Source organism: Triturus cristatus, chromosome 8 (assembly GCF_964204655.1).
Source record: "Triturus cristatus chromosome 8, aTriCri1.1, whole genome shotgun sequence".
Classification (NCBI taxonomy): domain Eukaryota; kingdom Metazoa; phylum Chordata; class Amphibia; order Caudata; family Salamandridae; genus Triturus; species Triturus cristatus.
Genome location: NC_140591.1, coordinates 969,181,984 through 969,206,221, shown reverse-complemented (window position 1 = coordinate 969,206,221; position 24,238 = coordinate 969,181,984). Strand labels below are relative to the sequence as shown.

General features: G+C 44.7%; 1 protein-coding gene across 2 annotated transcripts in view; it reads left to right on the top strand.

The window, feature by feature from the left end:
• Window positions 1–24,238, top strand: part of OFD1 (OFD1 centriole and centriolar satellite protein) — a 449,276-nt gene that overhangs the window by 371,022 nt on the left and 54,016 nt on the right. For both annotated transcript variants that reach the window (XM_085622492.1, XM_085622491.1), the window contains exon 19: window positions 8,895–9,014. In XM_085622492.1, coding sequence (XP_085478618.1) covers window positions 8,895–9,014 — 120 coding nt within the window. The remainder of the gene's footprint in view (window positions 1–8,894; window positions 9,015–24,238) is intronic.

Sequence of the window (24,238 nt, the reverse complement as noted above, 5' to 3'; positions counted from 1 at the left end):
ATAAGCTTTCTGAAGTAGAACAGATCTCCCATTAAGGTTCTGTCTTAACTCTGATCAACATGAAACACAGTGCAAGGATCCTCTACTGAAGACTTATAGTTCAACAAAATGTCAGCTCTACAGCTTACTAGGGCCTGTGACTTAATTGCTGTCCATCAGTGTCTGGAAGATCAGTGGCCGCAGAAGAACAATTGGGATGACAATCTCTACATATAAATATCTGCAAGCCAATCTCTCTCTTGTTGATGCAAGAGAGCAAACCTACTTCAAGGAGCCTCTTTCCAACAAGAACCTTCAGCTCAAACTGGTATGACAGATTCACTTCTCTTAAATGGAGAGCTCATCTGGGAGCTTTCTGTGCAAGGCCATTGGCCAGAGAAGGAGACTTCTTGTTGCATCAGTTACCTAGAACTAAGGTCAGCCCATCTATCTCACAAGGCATTCCTACCATCTCTGAAACATACAGAATTATTATCCAAATAGGCTAGATAAAGACCATGCACTATCTAAAGAAGCAAGCGGCCACAGGATCAAGACCTCTTTCATTAGAGTCGCAGAAAATCTGCTTTTGCACTTTGGCCATAGGTCTAACAATAGAAGCAATACACTTACCAAAAATCCTAAATCATCAAGCTGATTTATGTTAATTCTGACGAAGAAAGTGATGGGTGGATTCCAAACATGAATATTCTGCATTAAATCTTCATAGATTGATTCTATCCAAAGATAGATCCCTTTGCAACATCTCAAAACAAAAAATTCCAAGACTTTGTATTCAAACTTCTGTAACCCAGCTAATTAGGCAATGCCCATTTGATGAACTAACCGAGGAGGACATTACTTAATGCCTTTCTTCCGATTCCATTGATACCTGTAGTCCTACTGAAACTCTGGAATTGTCAAGCAAAAATGATCCTCATTGCTCCAGAATTGGCAAGACAGCGGTGGCATCCAGATCTGCTGCAAATGTCTGTCAAAGTTAAACAAAAATGGGGTGACCCTGTGTCCCTCAGAACCTGGGTATGGATATATAAACAAAAACAGTGGTTCTGTCGGGCTTACAAACTATTTCTTTTTGAAAGAATTATTGCTTTTATGTATTATTCTACAACCTTCATTAATGATATCCGAAAGAAACCATGGAACACATAGCAAATAACACTGATGCAAATTGATGAGTATTCTCATGTTTTATATAAATGAAAGCATTTATGTATACTGGCACATTTGTAGACAAGGTTGTCAAAGCAAGGTGAAGCTTACAGTGATGTGTACTAAAGTGACATTTGTGCTCAGTGATAGAACATGGTGCATATATAATGTACAGGGTGATATGCACCATGTTCAACCACTGAGCACCCTGACCCTCTAGGCCTGGCCCAGGGGTTCCCACAGGGAGCCCCAGGGACAACAAAAGCATATATATTTTTTATTTTCAGCGGAATTCGCGTTGGATCCGCAAATCCTCCCGAAATATTTTTTAAAGAATGAATCGCGGTCTCCCGCACTTCGTTTTCTTTTAGCCTCCGGGTGGGCCTGGTCCCGAGGGCAATGATCAAAATATATGTGGGTGCCCGTGCGAGCCCCCGCAGCCCCGGGGACCGCCACCTTCCTGGGGCTAATTATATGCGATGTGGGGAGCCACGCGCCCCCCCCTGCAGCCCTGGGGACCGCCACCTCCCCGGGGCTCAAATTAAGTACATGCGGGGCTCTGTTGCGGACCCCTTGCCCCGGGCCTATACAGAAGATGGGAGGGGTGCCGGCCCTGGGGGGTGGCCCCCTTCCAGGAGCCCTTCATGGCCCTGGAAACCGCCACCCCCCAGGGCCGGCTCCTGCAATGTCCCGGGGTGCCCACCCCTGGGACATTGCAGTTTGCTTGGCGGGAGTAGTGCCATAGCAAACCCTGCTTTGCTTCATGGAAGCGAGAGCTTGGAAAATGCTCTTGCTTCCATGAAGCGAAGCAGAATTGCTTTTGGGTAGAGGGAGCTGCATGTTAGCAGCTCCCTCTGCCCAAAAGCAATGCCGACTCCCGCAGCAGGCCGGGAGCCGGCAGGGACCGCGGGGGCCTTGAGGTTCCCTCCCGCGTTCCCCAACGAGAGGCCAAGCCCTGGGGTATGGAGTGCCCCGGCCAAAAATGGCCTGTGAGGGGGGGGGGGCACTCCCTTTTTTATTTTTAAATGGCTGGGCCTCGGGGGATGGGGTCCACAGGCCAAATCGGCCTGGGGAGGAGGCCCCACAGCCCCCCTCCCTAAATCAATTATAAATTAAAGGACGTCCTTGGGGGTCAACTAGCCCTCCTATTAATTTCAGTAGGTCCCATACAACAGGATTACTGAGTTCTGACAGCAGGCCACGCCCCCCCTTTCTCCACCACTCTGCAACGCTCCTTCTGGCGCACTACTAGTTGGGGGTGAAGTCCACTTTACTCCTGAGGGATCTTGGGGGGCCAAAAAGCCCTCCTGTAAGTCCTACACAGCAGAATTCCTGAGAGCTGGTTGGAGGCCAAGCCCCTTTTCTCCACCACTCTGCAAACGTGACTGCTAGTTAAAAAGCCATAGAAATTCGCTTGACTGGAGCAATTTCAAAACTCCTGGAGCAAACACCAAGTCTGCTCCCAACGGGCAGGATCATGAAAAATGATCCCACCGATTAGGAGCGGACTTTTAGTGGGTTTCCCTGCCCGCACTGAAGCGGCCAGGGAAACAGATGAAAACATTGCTTCTGCCCGCTGGAAGAAGCATTTTTAGCTGCTCCCTGCAGGCGGGAGCAATGCCAGCTCCTGCTGGAGGTGGGATGCTGTCTGAAGCCACGGAGGACTTGGGTCTCCTCCCGTGGCCCCCAACCATAGTGTAGTGTTTGCCCTAGCTGGGCACCAGAGCACCCATTCTTTGTTGGCTGGGCCCTGGTGGATGGGGTCCCCGGGGGCCAAAATCAGCACTGGGAGGGGGGGCGTACAGCCCCATCCCCCTTTGGACATTGGCCAGGCCCTGGGGAATGGTGTCTCTGGGGCGGAAATCAGCCCGAGAAGGGGGGATGTGTACCTCCCCCCCCCCATTTCAATAGACCAGTCCCAGGGGAATGGGGTCTCCGGGCCCGAAATCGGCCCGGGGAGGGGGTGCTGCATGCTGCCTTCCCCCATTTTGCAGTATAGCCAAGCCCCAGGAGATGGGGTCCCTGGGGCCAAAATCACCCGGTGAGGGGAGGCGCATTTTCCCCTTCCCCGTAAATATAGTGGTGGTCCCAGGGGCCAAAATAGGCCTAGGAATGGGGGCCACGTGCCCCCCCCTAAAAAAGCACCATTTCCCAGAGATGGGGTTTGCTGGTCTCCTCCCTAACCAAATGTGCAGGTCCCGGGGTTGGGAACCACAGGGCCGAAATTGGCCTGGGGAGGTGGCGCGCACGCTGAAATATGTTGCTGGGCCCTGGCGGAGGGCCCTCCTGGGCCAAAAGCGGCCCAGGGAGGGGTGCCTCATGCCCCCTTTCCCTTACTATGCACGGACCCTGGCGGATGCGCTCCCCGTGGCTAAAAGCTCACCAGTGAGGGGTCTGTGAGTTGGCTGCCTATGGGGGGGTTGGTAACAGGGCCTAGCCTTTTAGCCAAACCCCCATTGCACATGGCCAAACGCTGTGCGCAGCGTGAGGTTGGCTGGGGTTGGATTAATGTGTGGTAATTAAATATTACTTTACGTTTAAAAAAAACTAGAAATTCACAAGAACGTTATAGTTAGAAAAATAGCTTTTTAAAAAACGTAGAAATTCACTGAAAAAAACAAATGTTCCAGGGACTTTATAGTTAGGAAATAGAATTTTTAAAAACTTAGAAAATCAGTAGAAAATCAAAGGTTACAGGGATATTATATTTAGGTTCAGATTTTACACACATAAAACAATAAAAATTCAATAGGTATAGTTATCTCAAGAAACTATAACTCATGGCGTAAGGTAACTATAACTCCTACCATGGCAATGCACTACTAATTACCCCACACATTACATAAGTAATAACCTCTTCTGGGACATCATTAGTAATATCATTGCAACATTTGTTAAAAAATTATTGATGAGAAAACTATGCATGGGGGCGCACACTACATTTACCTTAGGGCACGAGTAAAAATGTGATAGTCTCTCTGAAATTTTAAAAAAGTGCATTTCTTTAACATGTTGATAACCTGTTGAAGCCTTTCACCTAAATACATCAGATGATATCACTGCATTAAGAAGCATTGATTAAAAGGGAGAGCTTTTAAACATGAGCTTAGGAACGTTCATGTCCCTCCGCCTTGATGACTATGCTGTTAGTGAACTGAGGCGAGTCAGTTGTCATGTGCATCCTATATGTATGTGGATTAAATTATCACTATAGATAAAGCAACATTATTGTCTTTTTAAATAAAACACAAGAGGCTTTTGTTAAGCGCACATCCTGAACTCGGTATTTAAAGGTGCTGTCATGTGATAATGAAGGAGAAGATGTGTATATTTTTCTCGCATCAAAGGTTAATGCTTTTATCTTTAATTTGTGGCATATATGGTGAGTGACAGGCAGAACCCACATTTTTGACAGTTTATCGCAGTGTAAACCTGGCCCAAATACACAGGAGCGCATCACAACAGACACAGATTACCCATATATGTCAGCACAGAGAGATAAGGTGAGTCATGGAATGTTGAGATGAGGCCGGGTTTCGAACCTGGGTCCCCATGTTCTAGGGTTGGCAGTTCTTGCCACGTCTACTTCCATGAAAGCTCCGCTCGATTTGGGACTAGGGTTCTCAGAGGACATTGAGCTGAGCCAGAACCAGGGGGCATATGTATCAACATCTCCATTTGCGATTCTCAAATAGAGATTTTTTGAGAATCGCTATTTGAGAATTGCAAAACGGGATGTATCTAAAAATTTGCACAAATTTTGTGATTTCTTAAAATTCCTTAATTGCGATTAGCAAATTGCGAAATCGCAATAAAGGAATACATTCCCATTCATTCCTATTGGCCAGGAGGCCCATAGCAAGGAATGGGAAGTCTTTCTCAATTTGCGAATCGCTATTTGCTAATCGCAAATTGAGAATATTTTCAAAGGTGCAAGGGTGTCATGATGACACCCTGATGCACCCCTGAAATCAGCATGTGTGCGCATATGGCGCACATACATGCCCTAAGGGCATGTATGTGCGCCACATGGCACTTTGAAAAATGCCAAAAATTACATTTTTCAAAGAAATCGCAAATTACCACCAACTTGAAGTTGGTGGTAATTTGCGATTTCTTAAGGAGAAATCGCACAACTTGGGTGCGTGTTACAAAGCATTTAAGGAATCGCAATTTGCGATTTCTTAAATGCTTACGCAAACTTAAGAAATCGCAAAATTAGCGATTCCTTAAGAATGCGCTGCTGAAATGCCTCATACATCTCATTTTGCGATTTTGTATTCGCAAACGCTGTTTTTTTGCGATTCGCAGCGTTTGCGAATACAAAATCGTTTGATACATATGCCCCGAGGCGTCTGGTTCCAAATTTCAGTGACTTATCCCACCCCGAATGAAAACATTGCTTCTGCCCGCTGGAAGAAGCATTTTTAGCTGCTCCCTGCAGGCGGGAGCAATGCCAGCTCCTGCTGGAGGTGGGATGCTGTCTGAAGCCACGGAGGACTTGGGTCTCCTCCCGTGGCCCCCAACCATAGTGTAGTGTTTGCCCTAGCTGGGCACCAGAGCACCCATTCTTTGTTGGCTGGGCCCTGGTGGATGGGGTCCCCGGGGGCCAAAATCAGCACTGGGAGGGGGGGCGTACAGCCCCATCCCCCTTTGGACATTGGCCAGGCCCTGGGGAATGGTGTCTCTGGGGCGGAAATCAGCCCGAGAAGGGGGGATGTGTACCTCCCCCTCCCCATTTCAATAGACCAGTCCCAGGGGAATGGGGTCTCCGGGCCCGAAATCGGCCCGGGGAGGGGGTGCTGCATGCTGCCTTCCCCCATTTTGCAGTATAGCCAAGCCCCAGGAGATGGGGTCCCTGGGGCCAAAATCACCCGGTGAGGGGAGGCGCATTTTCCCCTTCCCCGTAAATATAGTGGTGGTCCCAGGGGCCACAATAGGCCTAGGAATGGGGGCCACGTGCCCCCCCCTAAAAAAGCACCATTTCCCAGAGATGGGGTTTGCTGGTCTCCTCCCTAACCAAATGTGCAGGTCCCGGGGTTGGGAACCACAGGGCCGAAATTGGCCTGGGGAGGTGGCGCGCACGCTGAAATATGTTGCTGGGCCCTGGCGGAGGGCCCTCCTGGGCCAAAAGCGGCCCAGGGAGGGGTGCCTCATGCCCCCTTTCCCTTACTATGCACGGACCCTGGCGGATGCGCTCCCCGTGGCTAAAAGCTCACCAGTGAGGGGTCTGTGAGTTGGCTGCCTATGGGGGGGTTGGTAACAGGGCCTAGCCTTTTAGCCAAACCCCCATTGCACATGGCCAAACGCTGTGCGCAGCGTGAGGTTGGCTGGGGTTGGATTAATGTGTGGTAATTAAATATTACTTTACGTTTAAAAAAAACTAGAAATTCACAAGAACGTTATAGTTAGAAAAATAGCTTTTTAAAAAACGTAGAAATTCACTGAAAAAAACAAATGTTCCAGGGACTTTATAGTTAGGAAATAGAATTTTTAAAAACTTAGAAAATCAGTAGAAAATCAAAGGTTACAGGGATATTATATTTAGGTTCAGATTTTACACACATAAAACAATAAAAATTCAATAGGTATAGTTATCTCAAGAAACTATAACTCATGGCGTAAGGTAACTATAACTCCTACCATGGCAATGCACTACTAATTACCCCACACATTACATAAGTAATAACCTCTTCTGGGACATCATTAGTAATATCATTGCAACATTTGTTAAAAAATTATTGATGAGAAAACTATGCATGGGGGCGCACACTACATTTACCTTAGGGCACGAGTAAAAATGTGATAGTCTCTCTGAAATTTAAAAAAAGTGCATTTCTTTAACATGTTGATAACCTGTTGAAGCCTTTCACCTAAATACATCAGATGATATCACTGCATTAAGAAGCATTGATTAAAAGGGAGAGCTTTTAAACATGAGCTTAGGAACGTTCATGTCCCTCCGCCTTGATGACTATGCTGTTAGTGAACTGAGGCGAGTCAGTTGTCATGTGCATCCTATATGTATGTGGATTAAATTATCACTATAGATAAAGCAACATTATTGTCTTTTTAAATAAAACACAAGAGGCTTTTGTTAAGCGCACATCCTGAACTCGGTATTTAAAGGTGCTGTCATGTGATAATGAAGGAGAAGATGTGTATATTTTTCTCGCATCAAAGGTTAATGCTTTTATCTTTAATTTGTGGCATATATGGTGAGTGACAGGCAGAACCCACATTTTTGACAGTTTATCGCAGTGTAAACCTGGCCCAAATACACAGGAGCGCATCACAACAGACACAGATTACCCATATATGTCAGCACAGAGAGATAAGGTGAGTCATGGAATGTTGAGATGAGGCCGGGTTTCGAACCTGGGTCCCCATGTTCTAGGGTTGGCAGTTCTTGCCACGTCTACTTCCATGAAAGCTCCGCTCGATTTGGGACTAGGGTTCTCAGAGGACATTGAGCTGAGCCAGAACCAGGGGGCATATGTATCAACATCTCCATTTGCGATTCTCAAATAGCGATTTTTTGAGAATCGCTATTTGAGAATTGCAAAACGGGATGTATCTAAAAATTTGCACAAATTTTGCGATTTCTTAAAATTCCTTAATTGCGATTAGCAAATTGCGAAATCGCAATAAAGGAATACATTCCCATTCATTCCTATTGGCCAGGAGGCCCATAGCAAGGAATGGGAAGTCTTTCTCAATTTGCGAATCGCTATTTGCTAATCGCAAATTGAGAATATTTTCAAAGGTGCAAGGGTGTCATGATGACACCCTGATGCACCCCTGAAATCAGCATGTGTGCGCATATGGCGCACATACATGCCCTAAGGGCATGTATGTGCGCCACATGGCACTTTGAAAAATGCCAAAAATTACATTTTTCAAAGAAATCGCAAATTACCACCAACTTGAAGTTGGTGGTAATTTGCGATTTCTTAAGGAGAAATCGCACAACTTGGGTGCGTGTTACATAGCATTTAAGGAATCGCAATTTGCGATTTCTTAAATGCTTACGCAAACTTAAGAAATCGCAAAATTAGCGATTCCTTAAGAATGGGCTGCTGAAATGCCTCATACATCTCATTTTGCGATTTTGTATTCGCAAACGCTGTTTTTTTGCGATTCGCAGCGTTTGCGAATACAAAATCGTTTGATACATATGCCCCGAGGCGTCTGGTTCCAAATTTCAGTGACTTATCCCACCCCGAATTTTTGCGTATTTATCTGTTGATATTTTTATTCTGGTAGTTGTCTACATTTGAGCGAAATACGAAAAAGACTGCTCAGGAACAAAAATAAAAAAAATGCTGACAGAATTTTCTTTTTCCGTGTCGTTCATTGTGAGAATGCAAATAAATATCCCACTGCGTTTGCACAAACATTTTCGTTAATTGCTCCTTTTTAGAAAATGTTAGGAACGTTTGTTCATGTGATGTTTATATTTTTGTCAGCAATCTGAAGAAATCGTGCCTGGATGCCGATGCGGTCCTTAGCACCTGTTACGTAAGCATGTTTTCAATGCCAGACATTTGAGCCCGAAAAAGTTGAAAGCGTTCCATCTGGACTGTCCACTGTTTGCCTCTAGCGAGTCTCTCAGGAAGGGATTTCTTAATTAATTTCATGTCTGAAGCTTGCTTATTCAGAGGACGCCCATTCCCACACTGTGCGGCCATCTCTATTGTAATTGGAGACTAACGAGGCTTTTGTTCCCGCTTCGCCCCCAGCTGAAGAGGCCATCCCGGAGCAGCTCGCGAGCGACGCGTCACATCCATCTGTGAAGAGCGACAATGGGAGCCCTGTCAGCGCCACCTTGCCAGCCACTGCCACTTCACAGCAGGAATCAAGTGAGTTCGCGTCTCAGAAACCAAGCCCGAATGCCCCCGCCACTAGGCAAATGTTTGCGGGTGCTTTGTTTGGGGGGCAAAGAGTTCATCGGTGTCGAATGCTATGTTTAAGGGAGCTTGGGAGTGGGACCATTTTGCATTGCACGAAATGTTGAATGTTTGTGACCTTAACCATGCACGTTTGCATTATGTTATGTGTGTGTTGAAATGTAACATTTAATTTTCCGAAGAAAAGCTCATTCATTCGTCTGAAGAGGGGGGAGTGAGGCTTAAAATAGTTAGTGGTTTCTCGACTGCATCTTTTTTGACTGGTCATATTTTTGGATTTACAGCGACTATTTTTGTTTTGTCAAATCGTGCCCTCCTTCCCCTGTTTTTGACTAGCACGGTTTTACTCTTTAGGGTCTTTTTAGCTTACTTGTGAACATCCCTTGTCATTTGTTACCCGCCAGTTTCAGATTTAGACACTTGTTTCCTGGGAAAATATGCAGATGCATCGATGCAGTGACTACCATCGAGTGAATAACCCCCTCCTTCCTGACGCGATGGTAAAGGAACATGCTTCCAGGTTGCCGGTTCAGCCTAATCTCAAAAGTAGTACTCGCCACAAAAATCGAATTGACCGTCGTCAGTTAATAAAAGACTGAACTTGACTCGGAGACGACCAAATGTACCAGAGATTGGGGACACATAGCTGGAAATAAATTATTCTTAAAGAACAGTTTCTGTGGTTTCTGAAACTGGTGATTCTGCAGCAACCCATATTTCCACAACTATTTTGAATTCTGTTAAACAAAAGCATCCTGCATTGTCCATAGAGCTAACATTCTCTTACGACTTTCAATAAAACTGTGCTGCTTTCCCGTTCTCTAGAAAGGTACGGTTATGCATAGACATTCTATCCTTCAGAAGGGATACCTCAAGTCACCTCCTATAAGACCTCTTCTTACTTAACACATCCTTGTAGACACGGCACCAAAACAGCAGAAGGAGGGAGCCAGAGGATCATGATCATGACGAAGGGCAGAGTTGAGCATGTGGATAACGCATGGACCAATTACCAGATGGAATCCCCACCCGAAGAGGCGTACAGCCAATGAGCAGCTTACCATCAAAGGGTCACTATGCATATGGAAACGAAGGTTAATGGCCACTTCCTCATTGAAACTTTTAGTAGCAGTGAGAGTCTAGACAGTATTTGACATTGCACAATATTTGCCATCGCTTAAGACTGTCTTGAAACCTGTGAAAAACAATTTCGCAAGTCCAATAAGTGCTACCCTTGAGGGAGCACAAGTCCAAAGTTGCTCCTCAAAACCCAACAAATCTAAGACAATAGTTGTATATACTGCTCGACTCATAAGCATTTCTTCAACAATAGTTCAGCTGAATGTTCCCCCAGATAAGGAGAGCAAGTACAGAGACGTTGCGGGATGGTAAGCAGCCACAGGCAGCCGTGAGTTTGCCTATAGCCAGCTCACAAGCTTTGTTTATTCAGTAGATTCCAGAGGGATACAATATAGAATCTAATCTTATATTTTCCTAGGACTCTGTGTAAAAGTGTAGTTGAAAGGAAGGCAAAGGCCTCTGAGGCAGGCATTTGTACTTCATTGGATAAGGCAAACTTATCCAACGTTTCAGCTCAGTATTACTCTTCATTTATGCTGCATAGCCTGGCTTATTGGGTCAAACTTTAGTCCAGAAACAAAAATGCATCTCTTAAACCTACTATTTCGTGGATCATATTTGTTTGTCCCGATTGTTGATGAGATTCTGAAAAAAAAGACACTGAGCCTTCCAAATCCTATTGGACTCAGATTAGGAATCCAATTCCAAAATAAGGGTTATTGCTAATGATAATACAGTGACATTATTGTGTGTAGTGGGAAGGATGTGATTAGTAATAAAACACAGAACCTCCCCATCACAAAAATGGAATGAAAGTTCTTGAACATTACTTGAGTACATCAGTACATCATAAGGGTTTCAGCCAGACACTTAATTTCGATGTTAGACCAGACCCTACAGAGTCTAATTGACTATGAATGGGCAAAGCATATACATTTCTCAAATTTACATGAATCTAGAAATTCTCTTTTCGGTTCCCCCGAGATGGTGATGACTGTTCTTTCCAGTAATGGGCGTTTATTAGTTGACCCACCATTTCAGTAACACACTCTTTAGTTTCAATTCATTGGTCATATCTAGACTAATCACTATGAGGCACATATATATATATATATATTAGCATCACTTGTTCACATAGTGGTCTGGAAGGTGCCTTCTTACCATTTGTGCACCCTTGTAAATAGGGTGAATACATGGACCTACTCAGCATTGGGCAGAGCACGACATGGACAGCATAACCTAGGCTTCTTTCTCGACTGACAGTGCAGGTTTATGTAGAAGGCAGAATTGTTTTTAAAGTGTTGCAACTTAAATGTAAAGATTGGAGGGACCTAATGAAAGTGTATGGAAAGTGTATGGAGTCTTGAAATAATTCCTTGTGTGCTGATTTATTAAGCCACCTAGACAATTAGTTGGCCCGTTTTGTGATGCCACCCCCACGTAATACTATTAGTTAAATGTAGAACTGTGTGATCTTTGGACAGGTTTGATCTACAAACAGTTGATATTTAAGAACAAGCAGACAATGATTCACATTGAAGTCAGTGAAGTTGTATTACAGGATACTGCACGAAACAACTGTGAAGCCTTAATAGAGTTAATTCTTATCTTTTTTGTTTTTTGTCCAAGGACATTTAATATCAGTGAATCACTGAAAAAGAATATCTGTCATGTCTGAAATACAACATGTTGGTGGGGTGTTTTATCAATGTAGGTTCATGTATTGGAATTTCTGATTTGATAATGAAGAAATATAAAAAGAGCTAATGAACTCAATCATGGATTCTAGAATTGTTCCCTTGTTGGACTTGTAGCAAGAAAAGGCTTCAGTTTGAGGAAGCTTACAAAAACTGTATTTATTGCCTGTAACCTAACCATAAGGGTAAGTAATGTAAGCTAGGTCACACCTTTTCCCTTAAAACCGTCAAAGACATGAAGGGAAGGATTTTGATATGGGCACAGAATAAAAAATGTTAGGAAACTCCATACTCTAATGAAGAGTTAGACGCCGCCTCAAAAAAAGGCGTAATAAACACCTAAAATGGGCACGTTCAGATTACAGAGGCCCAAGACATCCAAGTACGAAAGAATGTCATTTACTTTATAAGAACCTCCAAAGTAGGTAAACAAGAAAGCCAAAGACAAAAGTTATTTATCAGAAGAGATAATCCTGCTCCAGCCAAAATCCAAATCCGCATCTGAACCACCAACACCAAAGATGAAAATACCTCATGTACTTGACAAAAATGAATAGTTTATGTGAGACCTTCGTTGTCAGGCCCCTCAATGAAAATGTCATTGCCAAAATTATTGTTGACTATATTTTCGTCGTGGAAGAACCATTAAACTTTGCCAAAGAAGATCATACACGCACAGTCAACATCATCAATGACGATTACAAGAGCATCCACTATAGTGTTGACGGCGATCGCACCTATGAGACCATTGACGTTAACTTTGTCATCAAAGCTTTATCTATAGCATTGTCAACTGCTATCACCTTCTTGACATCTATCTTGCCAAGTACTCCACCGTCAACTACAACATAGTTGTATATGAAGCAGTCTCCATCAATTTCATTGTCAACTTTTCTTATGCCTCACCAAGACATCAAATATCATACTAATCTCGGAGAGAGGTACCCAGACTCTTTTAATATTGGAACACAAGTCTCAGAGCAAAGGGTCTCCAAATCCTACACAACACCTCTTTGATTCAGAAGTCTGAAGATGGAATGTTTGGGCCAGTGCATAGCCCTACACAACTGAACATAAAATACCAAGACCCAGATAACGATGGCTTTGGAGAGCACAATCGGAATACAATATGAGAAACAGTCAGCGGTTCCTGCATCCACAGTTCCTTTCTAAACATTTCACTAACACCAGGAAGAAGAATAGTTATTTTAGGAGATTTTATGTGCTCCCTAGACCTACAGGAAGCGTACTTTCATATCCTCATCCATCCAAAACACAGAACATATCTCTGATTCAAATTGGTGGGCCGCCTATAATCAATGCAGGGTTTTTCCATTCACCCTTAAATCAGTCCCATGAATTTTCACGATGTGTGACCCCAGTGGTTCCACGTTTGAGAAAACATGTACATCAAGTTTTCCCCTACCTCAACGACTGGCTAGTCAAGGAAAAGCTTTTCCGGGTTGCAGAGAACTCCGTGAAGGCCACTCTAAAACATTTTCAACAATTAGTGTAATGCTAAAGAAGGTCAAATCAATGTTATACCCCTCAAGAATATGCAATTCTTGGGAGCAGCTTTGGACACAAACATAGGCAAAGCATTGCCATCCAAAGATCAATTAACACGATTAACCAGCTTTACATAGCTGTTCCTAAAAGAGAAGACTTGTACTGTGGGACTGTCCAAATCTATTTTAGGGTTGATTTCATCATGCATTCATTTAATCTCAAATTGCCGCATGCATATGCAACCATTCTAAGAAGAGCCAGGCAAAGAGTGATTTCAAAGCCAAGGATTGTTTGACATCGTTATCTCCAGAACACAGAGGATGAGGCAATGCTTACCATGGTGGACTCAATGCAAAAATACTACAGTAGTATTAACCTTCCCTCAGCAGAAACCTTGCTATATGATGACAACAGAAGCCTCCAAGGACTTCTGGGAAGCTCATCTACAGGATCTGGGAGTAAGCAGTCTAAGACCGACAGACGAGGCGTCATTTCACATGTACCTTCTAGAGATGAGGGCCTTCACTTTAGGTTTGCAATCTTTCCTCCAGAGAATAAAATGAAGTTCTGTATTGATCCCTACGTACATTACAACTTCTATGTACTACAAAAATGTGCAAGGAGGTACTCTGTCTCTTCCCTTATCCAAGGAGAATCAGAGATTATGAGATTGGGCCATCAAGCACCACATTCATTTAACAGCTGAGCCTGTTCCCAGAATAGACAATGCATTAGCCGCTGCCGTAAGCAGAACATACATGGAATGAAATGGGAGTTTACAGCAAACCCAGCTAAGCAAGATATTTCAAGATTGAGGCAAAAAGAAGTTAGATCTTTTTATAGACAATCAGCACAGGAAATGCCACCGTTATGCCAACAGGCATACACTACAGGGCACTTGAAAGAATGTGTTTTCAATACAGTGGTCGGGAACTTTTGCTTATGCTTTTCCCACTCTTCCCTTAATCCCAAAAGTTCTCATCAAGAGAAAGAGGGAACCATGTTGGATAGTACTGTTCGCCCAATCGCAGTAATGTTCCACAGAGCTTTTTCTCTGCATTTACTGTTGCCACCTCTGTCTAGTCTGCTTTCATGCACCAATGGCCAAGTACTACACCCAGAACCAGCTAAGTTTGAAAGCGCGGCTCATGAATACAAATGTTACTGCTTAGATATTTCAGATGACTGCAGAGAAATCCTAGCTAAAGTCAGACCTGGGTTAGCAAATTCGTTTTACATAGCCAAATGGAAACACTCACTCTATTTGGTGTAATCAATAGAATTTGCACCAGATTTCTTTTGCTTCGTATCAAGTTCCTATGTGCTTTCTTCAGTTTTTGCTTTCAAGCCTGAGATATGCTTCCATTGGAGTCCACTTGGCTGCTATTTCACGCTACAGAAGAGCACAAAATCAATCTGCTCTCTTGTCCAACGGAATTATAAAGACTTCTTGAATAGACTAGTTGGAGTTTTTCCACTGATGAAACATCCACCGTTTCCTTGGGAACTCAACACCATACTTTCTAAGCTTATGAAAAGTCCTCCTGAGCCTTTATACAAACAGACCGAAAATTTATTTCTTGAAAAGTGGCTCTTCTATTGGCATTAACCTCTGCAAGATGCCTCTGCAAGATGAGTAGATAAAATTCAAGCCTTTTCAATAAAATAAACTTACCTGCAGTTCCAGAATGACAGGGTCATTTGAAGAACTAATACACACACTTTCCCTAAAGTACTCTCTGATTTTCATTTCAATGAACCTATAATCCTTAAGGCTTTCTTAAAAATACCAGCACTGCAGTAGAAAACACTTAATTCACTTGGCATTAGACAATGTCTAAAATGTTACATAGACAGGACAAGCAGATTCAGGAAATCAGATCAGCTGCTCTTAGCTATGGTCCTCCCAGAAAAGGACAACAAATTTTCAAGCAGGGTATGGTACACTGGGTGTCTGCTGGCATAATAAATTGTCACAGTAAAGCAGGCCATCCTATACAAACAAGCTTTTCAGCACATTTTACGCAAAGTGTATCTGCATTAGTTGCCTTGATCGCTGGATTCAATAGTGGAAATTTGACAGACAGCAACCTGAGAAAATAGGCACACATGTATACAGCATTATTGCTTGGATTCTACACCACAGAAGGATGCTGGTTAGACAAGTGGTTTTGTGCCATCTTTTTCAATAAAGGCGAGTCTTCTTTTAAATTAATTACCCATCATCTGGAAGTGATTGTTTAATATAAAATCACTGTTTGCTAGTCTTATTGAAATGTGAATCTATTAAAGATCCAATTTTGGAGAAGAAAAAAGCTACTTACTTGTAAATGATATTATCCAGACTCGTAGATTCACATGCGGTCCTCCCTGTTCCTCAGATTTGGGCTCAGCTTACAAACCCCTCTCACTCTTGTATTGAGAAATCTGAGGTATGGTAGCCTTTGAGACAGTGGTGTTCTATGAGCTAACTCCTCATTAGTTAGAATTTGATCCTTTCTAAAATGATGTAAATAAGCTAATAATGTTCATATATTAAGGGTTTGTTGGCTATGTTTAACATTGTATATGCTCACTATGATTACCGTGGGACTCCCACCTGATGACTGGGATGATTCACGCATGTGAATCTTTGAAAGATACCAATTCTTGGCAATTTCAGTTACAGGTAGGTAACTTTTTTCTTATTACATATCTGAAGATATCTAAAAAACTGCTGTTAGGGAATCACAAATTATGCTCCGTACATCTGGTGACCAAAAGGGAAGGATGTGCTCGCTCATAGCACTGCAAACACAAACCGTTGAGAGCATCAAATGGTTTCAGACAAGTTAAAGAAAATAATATATTAGTATTTTTTGGTGTTTGCCATTTTGTGATGTTTGGCTAACTATTCAACTCGAACTAGGGCTACCCAGTTTGCCTGCAGGGTTTGGATCAAATATTTAAAATGCATTAGACAGCCCCAGAAGCTATCATTTAGTAAACAATTATACTAGAGCTGCCCACAAAAATCAATCATGGCATACATTGAATGTATCCACTACACAGTTCAACATACATTAGCAAGAGCTTGAAGATGTTGAATATCAAAACTTTATACTTATTTTAATGTTTACGTAATCACTGAGATAAAGTTTCACCCTTTGAGAAAAAAAAGAAATAAAATATTACACACACATTTAACAATTTGGGCAAAAATATGAAACGTTTTGGACAGTCATCAGCATCTTGGATAAACAAAGAACCTGTAGGTCATACACATGGGGATAGTCCTGTCAGTAGAAATAGTCAACATTTCGGTTTGATCCATAATTTGCAAGACCATCATCAGGACGAAGGTGCTGACAACCATGGATTATTCTCAGTGCTATCAAGTGTGAGCGATAACATCCTGTGGAAAGTATCACATCATCATGGTAATTAAAACAGTCATGTATTTCATTATAGCCTCCGATGTGTGCAAATTATCACATCAATAATGTAGTTACATCCATCATGTATTTCATCTTAAGTGCCAATTTAGTGCAACCATTTTTACCATCAAAGTTAATACTAAACCTTATCAAATATCTAATTGTGTCAAATAAAGAGAGTTATATATAAACCAGTTCATGAAAAACAAGGATGTACCTTCCAAACATTAGTGACAGAAACAACATAAATGTTCCGTGGTGAGTTATACCTGTTTTTCGATAATTCGGACAACTCAAGCCTCTTTCAGGCAAAAAAATCCTTTTTTCCTCAATCATGCAGTAATCAAGTCCCATCCCATTCGATATGTTCACCAAATAGGAATGATCAAGGCCCCCAGTTCGCAGTACTCCTAGGGGCACCAAAGTTCAGGGCAAGAACAGGTCAAAGGGGTCACAATTACTAAAATGAAAAAGTATAACCATCGGGAAAGCCACCAAATAACAATCAGGTGAATGGCCTAGCCTCACATTTAATTGTATACCTTTGTCAGTCTTCAGTTGTTCATGAATAGTCAATAATTACCTGCAACGGCTTGTCTCAGATTCAGTACAATACCTTGTTAAAAAAGAAGAAAGATTCATAGCTATGGGGCTATATCATGATGGGCTTTGCTGGCATGGCGCTGAGCGACTGTTTTATATACTTGCAGTGCTAAAATTGAATTCATTTAAACCAATATGTCTGACTGCCGGTGCCTTGTGCACTTTCCAGACCTATGGTGGCCAGGGTCTTGAGTTTCTGGGACTGCAATCTCATTCTGGAGATGGTGTGGGATCATAGCCCTGGACCACGCAAGAAAATAAGACACATTTTTCAGGATTATACAGCCTAGTTACAATGTCAGAGGCATGCCCTCTTGCATGTTATTTTTTTAGTAGTTTTATTTAGCACAAACTCAACCCAAAGGTATTGGAGTGCTTTACTTGAGCACCAGTTACATTACTCAAGGACACATTCATTGTTTTATTTGTTTGTTTTTAGGCATGGGGAGATCAAGTGATTTGCCCAAAATCACAGGCTGTTGAGCCGATGCAGAGACAAGAATCCAGTTCCCCAGTTCCAAAGTTTAGACAGCTTAGCCCATTAAGCCACATCCTCTCCACAATGTTAAAAAGAGCTATGTAAACGAGACATTAATTATCCCTTATTGTATCCAGAAAAGCTCAGGCTTAGTATGCATAGGGTGTCTATGTTTTTTTGCCTTTCCAGACAAAGTCTGGACTTGAAAGGAATCTGCTTGTAGGCCAAGGGATGGAGGCCAGGAACAGACACAAAGGGAGCAAAAAATTTGGTGCACACACCGGAGAAGGAGGGAGCTTCATGGACACCCAATGTCTGAGCAAGCCACGAAGGGAAAGGAGAAAGTGGTAGCTACAAGGATCTATGAGATACAACTTCAAACAAGGATCAGAAGAATACTGCCAAATAAGACTACTCCGATGAGGTCTCCACATTAGACTTGCTGGAAGAGAGCCTGTGGTGACAACTATGACAGCAGAACACATAACATGATGCTGCTATGAATGGGGTAACTGTGCCTCCAGACTGGAGGTGGATGACCCCTCTAGCCAATTGGGGGTTCAACAGTCAGAAGATTGGCACATTTAGAGGAAAAGGGGTAACTTAAAAGGTAAAATGTGGAATGTTCAGCTACAGAATACATGTGCTTGGGAGTCTCAGGTGAAGCATGCAACTAGGGAGGAATAATTTTCCGACACACATACACCACAACTCATTTTTTTCTTATAGCTGGAAATAAGATTTGAATAGTTTTGGGGTGCCTGGGGGGAGGGAAATGCAGCACGAAGAGAGCATAATATGGAACACTGCTACCTGTCTAGGACCAGGTGTGGTATACTAATGATTATAGGCAGCAGAAATTGTAGGATTATGTATAGAGTGGCTGCTATATTAACGGATGCGCGAAGAAATAAGTCTGAATTCTTACTATCTATTACAAGTTGGTGATACTTGTGCCTTCCAGGAGATAGCACACACAAGGAGACGATGGACGGAGCGCTGAAACTTTTCAGACACTCACCCCCAGTCTCAGATCTGGGTTGAATCCATCAACGTTCTTTAGTTCACTTCGCCACCCCAGTTCAGACCCAGCCATATGCAATCAGTCTTGACCCTGTTCCTCATGGGAACAGTCCAGGCCGAACTGCCATGCCAGGTCATCCCTGGACCGGAAACAAGCATCCTGGGACCGGTTTCAGGGTAACACCCCTCATCAGCCAGGCTAGCTTGAATCTAGTGGCAAAGTGAACAAGGGACCCACGTCTTGCCACTCTCTGGGACGCACAAAGTCAGAACATAATCCATTGCAATTGCAGATTGCGTGGTGTAGGACACGTCAAGTGACACCCATGTGTCTTGCGGGTGAAGGTGCTGGTGGACCCCCTACCAGTGGCCACAAGTGTAACTTCCACGACGAGATGAAGGTGGTCACCATCTGGATGAAGGACAGCTGACTCAAGCTCAACTTAGAAAAGACTGAAGACCTCATCCTGGGTTCCACCCCTCACCTTGGGACGACTGCTGGTGGCCCGCAGTGTTTAGAACCCACACCCACTGACCACGCACGAAACCTCTGCATCATCCTAAACTGCTTGATCTCAGTGAACAGCTAAATCAACGCCGTCTCCTGCTTACACACGCTCTGCCTGCTTCGGAAGATCTTCAAGTGGATCCCCACAGACTCCATGAAAATGGTCACCCATGCACTCGTCAGAAGCAGACTCGACTACGGCAACCCTCCTCTACACTTGCACCACGCAAACACTCTTAAACTGCAGAACATCCAGAACGTCACCCCTAAACTCATCCTGAACATCCCCCGTCGCAGCCACATCACCAGTCACCTTAGAGACCTCTACTGGCTCCCAATCAACAAAAGAATTACATTCAAGCTCCTCACACATTCCTAAAAGCCCTCAACAACGCCAGACCCACATACCTCAACCACCGCCTCTCCTTCTGCACACCCACCTGACACCTCCTCTCTGCTCACCTGGCCACCATACCATGGATCCGCTAGACCGCTGCCAGAGAAAGATCTTTCTCCTACCTCACTGAGAAGACCTGGAACTCTTTGTCTCTACACCTCCGGCAATCACCGTCACTTCCTCAATTCCGAAAGGACTTCAGACCTGGCTCTTCGACTGAAACGCCGACACCTCACCCTCCTAATGCCTTGAGACCCTTAGGGTTGGGTAGCCGCGGTTTATGAGAAACCTGATTGATAAGGGAGCTGGCTGATCATAATTTTACTGAGAATGAGGGCACTGCGGGGAAACGTTGGTAGAATGGGATGCCTTTTAAGCGTGGCAAAAGGGCCAGACCTATCCTCATATCGACCATTATCAGTCAGGTAGTAAGAGGAATTACGAGATGTAGATCTGAAGGCGGCATCGGACCTGGGCTATCACGTGGCAGGAATAAATGAGCAAAAGCAGCATGTTGAACAATTGGAAAAACTGCCAAAGAATATATAAAGAGACAACAAAGGAAAGAGAAGAGAGCAGGGAACCTGTTGGCATGGCTAAAACGTACGGACTCTGACAGGGCAGCCCACCATAACTGCTTAGTTGAAGTCCCCAAGCTTCTGTGCCCCAACCTGGCAAGGGGAGTTGGCAGTTGTTGCTCCAACCCTGGAGCAAAAAGTTCTTGGGTTGTCACTGGTATGTGGTCTGGGTGGATTCTGGTAGGGACATCTAGGCACACTGACTGGAAGTTTCTTTACCCTCTATAACACAGTTACAGATAGAGGTTGTTTATTCCAACAGCCAGTTCTGCGACTGGTTCTGGGCAGGCCCTGCCTTTTGTTTGTTCCAAACACATGAAAAGTGATGGAGGAATACTTGCAAATAGTCTAAACCACTGGCAGTCACTCTGTGTCACAATCCAACCCATTTTATTAATTGATTATGCCATTGTAGACAGAGCCCTGCCTTATGCAAATCTTTACTGACTCTGGTCCTCAAGGGAGTAGGCTGTCCTGAATTTCCAGGTGTGGCCCCATCAAGAAGGGAACATAAGCAACCCTAGACTGATTTAAATGTTAGATGTTAGATGTGCCACAAAATGTTGGATTTTGTGGCACACTGAGCAAGGGAGTAAGACATACCCTCAGCCACTTAGGATGTTACATCAGACCCACAATAGGTGATGGGAGGAAGGCTTGCAAATAGTCTAAAACACTGGCAGTCGCTCTGAGAAGCATTGCAACCCGTGGCTTTTTACCCACTGTGCCTCTGTGGACAGAGCCCTGCCTTTTGCAAATCAGTTTAATTATTCCCCTCAAACCGGTCTAGCCTAGTTCTTGTCAGGCATTAGCATGAATGTGGAGTGGAACTGGGAGTCTCCTGTCAATAGAGAAAAAAGTCAAGGGTACAACAAGATGGAAGTTACCCAACTTAATTACCTATTAACCTGTGGAGGGTAGCCCCTCCAGTAAACAATGGGGCTGGAAAGTACAGGAGAAACTCACAAAGCTTTCAAAGGGGCAGACGTCTCCTGTCCTCCAGGCTCCAAAGCCTGACTCACTATAAAGAAGCCCTTGGAAGAACCCTGCAATTTACAAGCGCTACCTGGGGCTCTCTCCGCTATCCATCCTGGGTATCCCTTTTTTCTCTGGAGTCGAGCCTGTTGCAGTTGAGGCGGCGCCGGAGGTTTGCTCCCCCAGCTCCGGTGCTTTCTCCTTCTTCGGAAGGTGAACTTGTCACCTCCTCGGCTCTGCCGATCTGGGGTGGGGCTGAGTCGGTGCGGCGCAGGAGGCTTGCATCCCCGGCTCCGGCGCCTTCTCCTTCTTCGGAAGGGGAGCTTATTGTGGATTTGGCGCCGGACGGAGCCGACTCAACGCCGGATGGAGTCGAGTTGGTGCCGGAAAAAGTTCGATTGGCGCCTACTAAAGTGGCTTTGGCGCCGCATCGACGCCGGGTTGCTGACTCTTCTCCGGAGGCGTCCGGAGAGCGTTTTGTATCGCCCTCACGCCCGGCGACGCCGGATGTATTCTTGCCTGTGCCTCCCTTAGAGTATGTGAATCCGGCAGGGTCCCCACCTCCTCAAGAGCACTCGCACCCGGCAGGCTCCTCACCTCCTCAAGAGCCTCATCAAGACCCCCATTCGTCAATGGGGCTCCCTTCAATTGGGCATTGGTTGCACCCTCACTGTCTTGGGAACCTTAGTTTACAGCCCTCACCTACTGATTAGCTACTATCCCCTCCTCGGAGGGCTACCGAGGCTGGTGCAGCTTTTCTCAGAGTGGTCTCTTTGGCGACTCGGATTTTGAACATGCAGCCCCCTTCGGCGCCCTTGTCTGTGGACCCTTTACTTGATGTCCTTCACCGTGGGTCAGGGAATGTGGAGCCGCTTCTGCCCTTTAAAGCTTCTCTTTATGATGCTCTTTTGGGCACCTGGGTTCGGCCAGCTTCTGGTGACCCGGTGGCTCGTTTGCTCTTGCACCGCCACTGTCCTGTTTAACATGATCCGGTCTGCTTATTTGTGCATCCCGACGTGCAGGGGTTTGTTTTGCAAACTGCCTTCCCTTCCTTGCCCCGGTATTGCTTCCTCCCTCCCAGGAGTCCAGATGGCTTGAGTCATGGGGTCAGAACATCTTTGCCTCCACTAGTGCTGCACTACGGTCACTAAATACAGTATGTGTCCTGGCTCGGGCTACCTCTGCCCTGTGGGACTCTGCAGAGTCTTATTCTCCACCAGCGCTGAAAAGGCGCTTGTGTTGACCTGCTTCATCTTCTCCGGGATGGCCGTGGCCTTGCTGAGTTTACAATCCGCTCCGCCTTGGGCCAGGCTATGGCTGGTTCAGTCACCTTGCGGCGCCATGCTTGGTTACGGGATAGCGTCTTCCCAGAAAATATCCGGGAGAGTCTTGTTGATTTACCCTTTGATGGGGTTTTATTGTTTGACGACACACCTACTCTTCAACTCTCTTCGAGGCTGTAAGGTCTGGTCCGAAGTCTCCATGTTCCAGGGACTTTCCGGTGATGCATGCGGCATTACCAATAAGGCCCCTTTTTTTGTTCCGCTTGCTGGGGTAGTTTCCCAGTTTTACGCTGCTCCCTTCTTCGTGTTCAGTTACTGAACGATTCTCTCTTCTGGACAAGGGTTACTTTCCTTCCAGTCAGTGGGTGTGGTCTGAAATTCTGCGATTATTCATCTGTTTCTACGTCTTAGTACTTTGGTGCCTTTACCGCACCTTCCTTCGGCTGTGCTATATTGTATCAGCTGGGCATACGGGACGGCTCTTCTAATGTCAGTCGTCCTAGTTCTCCACCCTGCATATCTGTATTTCGTGTGTTGGTTCTCACCTTGGTCTTACCGCGGCCTGGTCAAGCAGCCTTATGCTTATTTTAGCTATGCCACCTTATGGTCTCTGTAGCTGTTTGCTCTGCGCATGTTTGTGTGTTGACCTGCGTCAGCGGGCTTAAGATTGTTACTGTTAGCCCCTGTTCCCCTTTTTGGGACTGGGTGTGCACTTGGCGTGTTTCTTGTCTCCGCCTGCAATTCTAAAAACATTGCTAATTTCTTTCTCTTGACCTTGGGTTCTTGCTGTAGCCTCTCCAGCCTTCCTTCCGTGGGCTAGCCTGGTAGGCTCTGGTTGCATGTTTCTTCTCAACCTTTGGTCGGTGTTCACATAGTGTACCATTACGCTGAGAGTGGTCCTTCTTCCCCTCTTTTTCTTTTGTTCTCGTATATGGCTGGTTTCGTTTCTACCTGCCAGGCTTATACAGGTATGGTGTAGCACCATAATGGCCTTTTCGGGATGTCTTGCATCCCATTATCTTTTGCTCTTTCAAGCTATTTGGGTTGCTGTCTGGCTGTTCCGCCACAGCCTTCCCCATTGTCCGTCACTCTGTTGTCGGCTCAAATGCTTGGCGCTTTCTGTTCTGTCGTAGACCCATCTCCCCTTTGGGGTATGGCTGTGGTATCTATTCTAAGTTAAGGAATCTGCGGCTAGATGTCTCTATCAGATGTACGAGTTACTAACCTTCGGTAACGATGTATCTGGTAGAGATGTTTCTAGCTGCAGATTCCTTAACGCCCACCCAGCCTCCCCATTCTGCAAGGACCTTGCCAAGTGGGGTTCTCCGTCGGCCTCCCTTTTACAGTTGGCATTGGTGTTTTTCTCTCATGGTGCTCACATTGTTGTGTCCCTTTGAGATTTACCATGATACAGCTGACTCCCTCTTAAGGGTTTCTGTTACCATAGTACATTTGACTCCCTCTCAAGGGTTTCTTGTCTGTAAAATGATGCCTTTTGGATTGACTTTCACCAGGAGATTCCTCTTCATTTTCTTATCTTCTCCTGCTACCTTCCCGCCTTCTCTATTGGCTCAGGGTTCTGGTCTCCTCTACAGTAGTCTTCTTTGGGGTTCTGTTGACCCCTGTCTC